At 53.8% G+C, this 10,882-nt stretch overlaps 1 protein-coding gene across 1 annotated transcript; it reads right to left on the bottom strand.

The window, feature by feature from the left end:
- Nucleotides 1-3,694: 3,694 nt before the first annotated feature.
- Nucleotides 3,695-10,846, bottom strand: Tagln2 (transgelin 2). The gene is made up of 5 exons (XM_031390125.1): nucleotides 10,717-10,846; nucleotides 5,714-5,921; nucleotides 5,112-5,286; nucleotides 4,782-4,884; nucleotides 3,695-4,483 (listed from the first exon to the last, which is right to left on the bottom strand). Exons 2-5 carry the CDS (start codon nucleotides 5,891-5,893, stop codon nucleotides 4,342-4,344), a joined length of 600 nt encoding a protein of 199 aa, XP_031245985.1. The 5' UTR covers nucleotides 5,894-5,921; nucleotides 10,717-10,846; the 3' UTR covers nucleotides 3,695-4,341.
- Nucleotides 10,847-10,882: the final 36 nt, after the last annotated feature.

Genomic DNA, 10,882 nt, shown 5'->3' with positions numbered 1-10,882 from the left:
TCTGTAATCCGCCTCCCTGGCCACTGGGACCAAACCCTACTTCTTCGAAAAGAGACAGTTAAGTTACTAATTCATTCTTTCAGCCTTTTCTAGACAAATTTAATCCCAGACCCTTTATTGTTTCTCTCCCTAGAGTCCTATTACCCAGCCCTCTCCCGGTTCCACTGCGCCTTGGGCGCTTTGCCAGGTTCTCAAACAGCAATAGGGGCGGGAATGGCGTCTATTGTTCTCCGTGGACAAACACACCAACACACCGAGGCCTACGCTCTCACAGAACCTACACCTCTACCCTCCCATTTTCCTCCACCCTGGGCAGACAGACACTCAACGGGCAGTCTCTTCACAGACTCATCTCTCCCACCAGGGTCCCCTGAGCCTAGGTCTAGTCGGTCCTCAAACACCTGAGTAAACACAGGGACCGCACAGACCTCCGCTTATTTCTCACAGGTAAGCCCAACTGGGTGGAGCTTCTGAACCCCTCCCCCTCCTCCCTGCTCCTGCCCTTCTCTACTCTCCCTTCTATTGGCCACCATAGGCCACGCCTACCTTCTCCACCCCACCCCACCCCCCAGTTTTTTCCGCTTCACGGCTGAGGGGCAAAGTAAATGAACCAAAGTTGACTCTGCCCTCCTCCTCCCCTTCCTCCATCTCAAATCATCAGTCAGCTTTCCCTTCTCCCAGGGCACACGGTACACTAACTACCCTCTGTCTACTTTGCGGCTTGGGGTTTTGCTTTGTGAAAATTAACACAAGGAAAAGTGCGGGAAAGTACCAAATGAGCTTGGCCCCATCTCAGATCCGATGACGGGCTGTGCCCTTCTGCGGCCCTGGTCTGGTTGGACACTATCTTACTAGGCCAGGGGATTTGAGAGCAAGTAGGTGGTTCGACAGTCATTCGATCATCCATTCAACAAATATTTATCCAGCACCTGTAGCACCACTCTCCAGGAACAAAACTAATAAAACCCTGCCTCTGTGCGGTGTAGATTCTATGGGTGGAGACAGAACATTTGTAAGTAAAACACTGTCTCTGGGACAGTCAGAAATGGCACCGGGGAAGGAGTTGCAGGCTGAGGTGGTGTGTGGTTTGAAGTAGGGTGATCAGTAAAGTTGATATTTGAACAAAGCTTAGGGGAGATAAAAGAGCAAACCATGGAGAGGCCTCAGAGGAGATTGTTTGAGGTAGCTGGAATGCTCCAGAATCGGTTACAAAATACATACAGAGAATGGAACCTGGGCGATGACAAGCAAAGGGGACATTGGACAAAGGAGCTGTTTCTCCTGGTATCGGGACCCAACTGGGTTCCAGGGGTTGAAAAATTAGAAGAATCCATTCAGTAAAACTGACCTCAGCAGGGACCAAGAGCTAAAAAGCAAGAAACAGAAAACGATGTAAGACCTTAAGATGCCACGCCCCCAAATGGTTTTGTCTTAGTTTTCTCTGTTGCTATAATGTAGATATCAGGACTGAAAACAACTCGGCAAGGAAAGGGTTTATTCGCTTTACACATCCTAAGACCCAGTCCACTGAGGGGAGTCAAGGCAGGAACTCAAGGCGGAGACCTGAAGGCAGCAACTGAAGCAAAAGCCGTGAGGGGAACACTGCCTACTTGACTTGCTCAGCCTGCTTTCTTACATCACCTGGGACCATCTGCCTAGGGGCGTCACTGCCCACTGTGGGCTGGGCCCTCCCACATCAATTAATCAAGAAAATGCCCTATAGACAGACTTGCCTCCAGGCCAATCTGAGGGAGGCATTTTCTCAATAGAGAATTCCTCCTCCCAGATGACTTCAGTTTGTGTCAAGTTGACAAAAACTAACTAACTAACCAACCAGGGCAGAATTGAACACCTACTGAAATGGGTTAAGAAACTTTGAGATTCCTCTCTAAGCTTGGCAGCTGGAGATCACAGCTGAAAGGAAAATGCGCATCTCCTCCACCCCACTGAAGTCTGCCCTTGACATGTGGCTCTAGAGAGTGGCCTCGAGCTGGCTGGAGCTTCTTTGATGGTATTCAGTTGTGCAGTGGAAGACTGTAGCCCCAGTGGACAGTAGCAGTCTCCCAGGTGCACACAAAGCCTATCTTTTATCCCCTCACTTCCGGTTCTTGGGCCCTTATGAGCATTCACCATGCCAGCCCTTTCCACTGTGGGCTTACAAGATCATCCCAGGAGCCTTAGGAGAAACCACCCTCTACAATGTTACAGAACGAGGAACAGCATCCCATCACATCCCCCAGTCTCTCCGCCATTACATCCCCAGGCCCTTCACATCCCGACTTGTGATTGTAACAGCACAGGCTGGATTAAACCTTCAGCCAGGCTGACTTGGGGTTCAAATACCTGCTCCTTCCTGGGATTCCTAGGTGGCCTTGGCTATGTTTCTTGCCTCTTGTGAGAGCCAGTGAATAAAATGTGGGCAACAAGGTGTAGCAGCCTCCTGAATTTTCTGTAAGAATCTTCTGAGATGAGACAGTCTGAAGCGCATCACATCTCAGAAGATGGCAGTGTGTGGACAACAGTTGTAACTCGAAATAGTTAAATCAGGAAAGGATTTAAAAAAAAAAACAAAACTCTGTGATTTCAGTGTTTTGTCTGCAATGACATCACTCTCTCACACTGGCAGTCCACAAAGTCTTCCTGAAGGAGAGATAAAGGACCGACAGCTAGCCCCCTGGAGATTTATACAGAGGCTGCAGCCTGTCTTATCTGTGCCACAGGCCCTGAGAGTGCAGCAAGCAAGAAAATGCTATCTCCTCCATAGCACGGCGCCAGGGTGAGGCGGAAAGCCACAGGGTTGATGCCTATAAACTACGGCATGGTGCCTGGCCCACAGTAGGTGTTTCTAGGAAGAGACTGCCACAGTGAGGCAGAGGAGGAGGGGAGACAAGAGGCCTTTGGTTACAAACCTCTGTGTGATGAATTTCAGGGACAGTATTGTGGGAGAGAGGGACACTGGAGATCATGGTCCTGAGACTGGCTGGTTGCAGTGGGCAGGGGTGGGGCACTAGCTGACCTATAGTCCCTCCAATCCTTCATGGGAAGACATGGACACAGCACAGGAAGCCTTGAGATAACGGAAGACCTACAGGCCGCCAGCATTCATTCATTCATGGGTTGGGCTGAGGACGGTGACCCCAAGTTGATTATCTCGCCCAAGGCTAAAGTCAGGAGGAAAGCTGCTGCAAGCCCTGGAATGCGACCCACGGGTGCCTGAGATCAAGGGACAAGGCGTCCATCTCTACAGCCACCAACTCACTCTTGCTCATTTTCCAGCTGTTGGTTCTATCTGGTCACTGTGACTCCCAACTTCAACAACCCAAGTTGGAACAGCCTGCTTCCACAGCTGGGGGGGACTCTTGCCCATCTCCCTGAAAGATCTCCTGTTAGACGAGGCCTGGACTTGTCAGTCCAGGAACAGCAGGCCACCTGCCCAGTTCACTAAGGAGTAAAGTCCTCCCATCCTGCAGGCCAATCTGCATTAAGGCTCCTACCCCACGACAGCTCTGATGTCCTGTCCCTTCTCAAACCCAACCTGTCGTCCCCTAAACCAAATGACAGAGGGAGGATGGGAAAGAAAACGAAGATAGGGCTTAGCCCCCACAACCTCTTATCCATACCCTCTCCCCGTGCCTGGTATGACACTCCCTTTCCCCGAAATGGGCTCGGTGGCCCTAGAAACAGCCAGAATCCATCCAAAAAAAGAATGAGATTTTTTTTTTATTTAAAATCAGCAAACTCATGTTCCTCAAGCCCCAGACCACGGTGGGCAGTCCTTCTACCTCTTGCTCCACCCCTTAGCCACAGTGAGAGGAATGGAAAGTAAGAAGCCAAAGGGCCTCTGCTAGGGAAAGCTGCCCAGATGTGTGGTAAGTACAGCCCAGCTGCGGCTGGAGTGACAGCCACAGGCCCCTCCCTATAAATTAAGTCCCTGCAGCCACAGCTGTAGGAGAGGCCTCCTTGTAGAAGGATGGGTGAGTGTGCAGCGTAGGACCACAGGGCAGGATCTCTGACTCCTAGCCAAGGAATGGACTGAAAGGAGAGGTCCGGAAAGCAGAAAGCATGCCGGGGAGGGGGGCGGGGGGAGGAGGTTTTTGGTCCCCGGGTTTTCGTTGGTCCAGTTTTGATGGTTGTGGAGGAAGGAATGCATTAGTAAGCCCAGAGGGAGGGAGAGCTAGAGAGGCAATTATCAGGCACTGCCAGCGGTGACAAGATAGGTTGGACTCCACCCTGGCAGAGGGGAGCTTAGCAATCCAAGGGGCTCTCAGGGACTGTCTGCTAAAACATATATATACATATATATTAACCATTCGTGGAGGGCGGGGGAGGGAGGGGGTATGATCAGAGGATCTGCCGTGGCATCCCGTATCCGGTCATGCCGGCCTGAGAGGCTCCACGGTTGGTGCCCATCTGCAACCCAATCACATTCTTGCCCTCTTGCAGCTGGTTGTCCGAGAAGTTCCGAGGGTTCTCCTTGGATTTCCTGGGTAGAAAGGGAGTCCTAGTTAGGGGGTGGTCAGGGACTACCTATCCCGGTAAATTCCTCCCTCAAGTGTGTAAGCCGACACCCACTCTGCCTTTGAGACCTTCTGAGCCTCTTAGAAACACCTCTTTGTCTCTCCAGAAGGCCAGTCATTGCCACCACCACCACCACCACCACCACCACCAGCCACCTCCTGGAATTCTAAAGATGCTTTGTAATGACTGGTTCTATTATCTACAGACAGGAATGGGCAAGAATACTGTACCAGTAAGACCCTATGACTTTCCCAGATACTTACTTTGGAAACCAGTTGGGATCCCCAGAGAAGAGCCCATCGTCCCTGGCGACTGCCAGCCCACCCAGGTTCATTAGTGTCCGCTGCACGCAAGCCATGTTCTTTCCTGGAAGAAAATAAATGGTATTATCTCATCAGAAGTAGGTTACTGGGTGCTAGCATTCTACCTGTCACTAGGTCTGTAAGCCTGGCCCATCCTTGATCACACACACACACACACACACACACTTGTCCTCAGGAAAACCACCAGCCATCCTTTTTCTTTGGTAAAGATGGCCCAGCCCAACTCCTGCTCTCCCAGGTAACAGTCTGGGCCCCTGGCCCCTGGCCCACCTTCCCAGAGATCCACAGTCTGGAAGATATCCGTGGTGTTAATGCCGTAGCGTTCAGCTGCCTGCAGGAACTGAGAGATCTGCTCCATCTGCTTGAAGGCCATCGTAGAGGCCTGGATCTTCTTTACTGGGGCCTGCCCCTCGGGATACAGTGAATTAATAAGCTCGCACAGCACCTGGAAGAGGCAGCGGCAGGCAGGCAGAGGTGAGGATGGGGCTATTTTAGATCAGAGAACCAAAGACAGTGAACCAGAGAGATGCCTTTCCTGTGGTGACTCTCAAGGTGCCTCCTGCCTCTGAACCCAGATAAAGGACTGGTGTTTAGTCTTTCCTCACTACTCCAGATCCACTGCCTGGAGCTTACCTTCTCACCCTCTTTCCAAACATTCCCAGCACCTATCAGCTCCTGTGGCAACAGGCACATCCGCCTTGACCTTTCCTCCATGGAGATAAGAAAGCATGGAAGCTCTTAGAGACCCCAGGGAGATGCTCAGGCTGACAAGCCTGGGTATGCATGCTTGTTTTCTCCTTTTCTCTGTATGACACAGTCCCTGGTCCCCCAGCATCAGCCCTGCTCGCCCTGCTCGCCCATGCAGCTCTCACCGTGCCGTCCTTGAGCCAGTTCTGGAAGTTCTCACGCCCAGGCTGGGGCTGGCTCACGTCCTTGCGGCACTGAGTGGTAATCCACTGGATCAGGATCTGCTCCAGATCCGCATCATACTGCTTCTCGATCTTCTGCTGCACCTCTCGGCTCAGGCCGTATGAAGGTCCCCTGTTGGCCATTCTGAGCAGCTGTGGCGACGTCGAAGAGCTGCGGGAGGGGACATAACCAGGCCCACGGTCAACATTCTACAATCCAATGCACAGCGTGCCTGTGAAGACCAGTGAGGGAACTCGGGGCCAGGAGCTAGCGCAGCAGGGCTCTGAACTCTGGCCAGCAGGAAGCCACACAGATACACTTCATCTGAATGAATGGTCCCATATCTAGAATGAAGCCTGGGACCCGCTGGAATGCAGGAGGGGGTAAAGGATTTCAGTTCAGCTCCTCATTTGGAGTAATGAAGCTTGACAGAGGCAAAATCTAGCTCCCGACCCTACTCTTTGAAGCCTTAAAACATGAGTCAGGAAATGAGAGTAAAGAGCATATGGGAAACCTATGCCAAGATCGGGAGTGAGTGAACTACCCTACGTTAACCCTTAGGTTGTAACAGAGTATCTATGATCTGCACTAGGGGCTGCAGAAGAGAGGGAAGTCTCCATCCAGTTCTACACTATCCATAATGTTATCAAAGGGATGCATGGAGTAGCAGTGACAGTGGAAACAGTGTACACAATGACTATTAAGCTGCACAGTTCAGATCATCTTACAGGACTTAATAGAAGCAAAGGGACAGAAGCAGTCTGTGTGGGCTTGCTGGGAAAGGTAGGCCCCCATCTCAGCAGGCAGAGGGAATTTCCTGAGAGAAACCTAGCAGACAAAACAAATTCCTTCCTTTCCCGTCTAGGAATTGTGATCGGCGGACTGAACCCCCCTTGCCTACTCTCCCACCAAAGGTGTCCTCCATAGAGTAATTCCCCAAACCAGGAGATACATCATCTCACGTAGTTGAAAAGGCAGGGCGCACATTTGCAGATGGTGTCAATAGCCCGCCTCAGCCAGGTGGGGCCCAGTACCGTCTCAAGAGCTCTCGTTGTCAGTAAGTGAAAGGGGAAGGCAGCATGAGAAAAGCGAAGGGAGACCAGGTGGGTGTCAGGCAGGGTCATGAACCAAGCAATGCCTCAAGAGGCCAGAAAAGAAAAGGAAGTGGGTCTTCCGCTAGCTCCTCAGCCCTGGTGAGTGCGGCCCTGCCAGCATCTCCCACTGAGTTTCTAGAACCATCAGGGCATCCAGCGTGTGCCTAAGTTCAGAGTTTGTTACAGCAGAAAGGGGAAATTAACCCAGAGCCTTGGGTGTGGATTTTCAAGGAAACCTGGGAAGAGAAAGAAGTGTGCCAAACTGCATAGCTGGGTTAAACTTTCCTTGAGGACCCTGGCTAGGAAGGGCTGCTGGCTTCTGACCGCAGGCCTGAGTTGGCAGGGCATTTCACTGTGGGCAGCCTGCCCCACCTACCGCTTTAAAGACAGGTGCCACACCCAGGAACCTGGAGAGTGAGTACTGGAGATGATAGATGCTGCTGCACAGGGGAGCCAGGGACAGAGGAGGGACATTGTCCTTCATTTGCTAATTCCTGCCACTGCTTAGGGGGGTCCTTCTCTCTCTAGTCAGAAATAGAGCCAGCTGTCTCCGACTGCTCACAAAATGGTATCCACCGGACAAGCGCTTCCATTCAGAGAGAGGAAGGGAGCCCACACCTGGCGTCAGGCCAGGTCAGTCTTAAGGGATGAAGTCATTCTGGCTCCCTCTCTCATGCACCCCAGGTTAAACACTCCCACCGCCCCCTCAGTGGGCTCTGGTGCTCTGCCAAAGAAGCCAGGCTAATAAGTCCGTCGCTAATAATGTCATACGTCTGAGCAGAGGTTGTGTGCTGGGTCAGTCCCCTCCCCCACCCCTCCAACATGGCTACTCCTTTCTACTCTGGGTTATCAAGCTGCACATTTCCGGCAGGATCCTTCCCATAAATCAGTTATTTTTAAACTTCATTAGGAGACTTCCCCCAGCCAGACCAGATAAATGTCAGGCTGGGTCCCGACCCACACCGCACCACAGGCCACACACACACTCAGCCTGATGAACACAGGTAGTCCAGTGCAGTGGCTGAGATCTGGGCAGAAAGCATCTTCACCCTCAGTAGACCAGCCGCAGTTACTCAGCTCCCAGGCTGGGGGGTCAGGGGGTGGGGAGTGTTGTAACCTCTGACTACAAAGGAATGGCCAGAAAACAGGAAAAGAAAAGGTGGGGGCTAGAGGCGGCTATCACATGCAAGCCTCCTTTCCCTGCCCAATTTCTACACCTCTCTTCTGGAAACAGCTTTTCTCTAGTTGCTTGGGGCCGTTTCCAAGGAGCTGGTGTGCCCGGAGCCCAGGCACAAGTAAAGAAAGGGCAAGAGAATGATTAACCAGAGACCAGGATTGAGACGAAGAAGAGTCCAGAGACAGACCCTTCCAGTGTCTCCCTGCCCCAGCTCTGGAGCCTAGACACAGCTGGCAGAGCTGTTAAGTTTCCAGCTGCAGTGTCTCCACTCCACTCTGAGGCCCTGACCCTAGAACCCCAAAGTGGCAGAGCCACGGGGCGGGATTCTCAGACCAGGCTCCTCCAGCCAGCCTTGTCTGGACAGCAGCTGTCCCTCTTCCTACCCCTCAGGCAGGCAGAGGACTGATGGGTGGTGGCTGCTGTAGCTGGAGAGACCCACCCTAGTTACACCCAGGAGACCCACCCCAGCCCTCCCTCAGAGACAGAGAAAATGGCAAGTCTCCTTATGGTGTGGGCTAAAGAGATGGGTCCAGCTGCAACCCAGGTGTGGGAGATGCCTAGAACTGGGTTATCCCAAGTGAAGACAACTGGATAGCCTAGTGGGCCGGCAGTGACAAACTCTAGAGCAGACTGTAGCCCTGGGAACTGTCCTCATCCAGGTCCACAAGGTTACAATAACTGGGAAAGGAGGAGGGGCCACCAAAGGCCTTCCAACCCAGTGCTCCACCCAAACCATGGCTGCCAGTTTACCTCACCCCATTTAACGTCAATGCTGAAGGCAAGGGAGGCAAGCTGGAGGGCTGGACTCTAGGGTTCTTGACTACGTTGTTGGGAAGACAATGGGACTCTCCTCTCACTGTGCAAGTGGAATGTAGGGAACTTCCCAGCCCTGAAACAGTGACGCCACGTGGGTAGGCAGAAGGCCAGAGGGGGCACTGTGGTTGAAGGGGATGTCTTAGGAAGACCCTCCCCCACCAGGGGCCAGTCCTCTATAACCACCTCCAGTCCCGAAAAGAAGAGAAAGCTAAACTCCACAAACAGGAAGCCACTAGGGCTGCTCTGGAGGAGAGGAGGGGGTGGAGGCCGTTGCCATGGCTTCTGTGTACCAAACACGGGAATGGAGGCAGGGTGGGGGCCCCCCCGGGGCAGGAACACCCACTCCACACAGGCTTGGGTGGAGGCTCTAGGCGAAGGGGCAAAAGGGATCCTAGCGGCAATACGGGTATAGACGGAATTGGGGAAGGAGGCAACGAAGAGGGGGAAAGCGGCAGCTCTGGAGGACCTGGAGGGCCTATGCAGTTTGTGGGTAGAGAATCAAAGAAGTCGTATCCTGGGTAGAAAAGACATTTTATGAGTCAAGAAGCCCACACCTGGCAATCTCGAAGGGCAAAGTCATGGAGTGAACAGAAACTAGGGGCCAATCCCCCGGGGACCAGCATAGCCAGCCAAGTCATGGGTGTGCAAGGGGATCGCAAGGACAAAGATTATTTGCCGCTTTGGAACGTTAGCAGCTTGCTCACTCCTCCCTACCTTGACCCACACAGCCTGAGGTGTACCCTGAGCTGCAGGAAAGAGAAAAATGGGAGGAGCTTAGAGATGAGCTATCCCTGACTACTGCTCTAGAGAACAAGGGGGACCCGTCGAGCCACACAGGTCTCCTACGCCCGCACCTCCACTTTCCATCACCGCTGCTTTTGCTCCCCCAGATATACCACGTGTCCCAGAACCTCTCGGATCCGAACACAGGTAGGCCTACAGAGCTCAATAAGGAGGTAATCTACTTCCGGTCTGCAGTCCAGCCCCTTCAAGCCGCCGTCCCCACCCCCACGGCCACACCCTTGGGCCGTTACTGTGGATGAGTCACCCACCGCCCTCCCGCCACTGGGGTGACGCAGGTCTGGGCAGCCAGCCCGCCCGCCCGCGGCCACCACCGGCTTTCCCAGCAGCAGGGGGCACGGGAGGGAGCAGCGGGTCTCAGGCTAGGGTCAGAGAGCTTGGACAGCAGCCAAGCCCTACAGACGGGGCACATCCGAGTGCAGTCAGGTCTGCAGCCCCGAGATGTCCGAGGTCAAAGGTGCTCCAGAGAAGAAGGGGGTTTCATAGAAGATCGGGCTACTGTGCAAATAACTCCCCGAGACCCGTGACCCCAGCTGGTGACCCCGAGTACACAGACAAACGAATTAGCAGGACGGAGGGTGGGGGGGCAAAAGGGCGGTCTCAGGGTCACAGAAGGCAGGCAGTGCCCACACGTGTTCCTGGACCAGGAAATGAAAGGGTCGCGCGGTAAGTTCAGGGACCGCGGAGACGCACCGGGGCGCGCTCCAGAACCCAGTTCTTGCAGCCTGCAGACGTCGGACGCCCTTCTTTCTTCTCGCCCCCACCCCAAGAGAACTCGACGCTGGAGCGAACGGCTGGGGCTTGGGACCAGACCTCTTGGGTCGGGATGGACGCCCCGTCTATGCCCACGTAAAGCTTGCCTTACTTAATTGCTGAACAATGCAGAGAAGGCTTGGGAACCGGACCTGACAGCACGGGGCGGGGCACCCAGTTGGGACCCCAAGCGTCCGCCAGTCTTCCACCCCCACGCTCCCAGGAGCAAGTCTCAAGTGTTGGCTTCTTGTTTTCTACAGACCACACACATACTCCCCACCCCCAACCCCCACCCCGCTGCCTTGGTTCCCTGAATCCTGCTCACCGTCCAAGAGGGCTGGATGAGAGCGCACGCACACCAGGGGCTGCAGTGGCGAGTGGATGAGCTCAAGACCCGGCCCGGCTTGGAGTTTTCTGGAGGGTCCCGCCTCAGACGGGGCGGACTAGGGGCGGGGCAAGGGCTGGGAGGGTTTAAAGGCGCCGCCGCGTGG

Source organism: Mastomys coucha, unplaced genomic scaffold (assembly GCF_008632895.1).
Source record: "Mastomys coucha isolate ucsf_1 unplaced genomic scaffold, UCSF_Mcou_1 pScaffold1, whole genome shotgun sequence".
Classification (NCBI taxonomy): domain Eukaryota; kingdom Metazoa; phylum Chordata; class Mammalia; order Rodentia; family Muridae; genus Mastomys; species Mastomys coucha.
The sequence above is the reverse complement of the archived record's forward strand: the minus strand, read 5'-3'. Positions and strand labels throughout refer to the sequence as shown.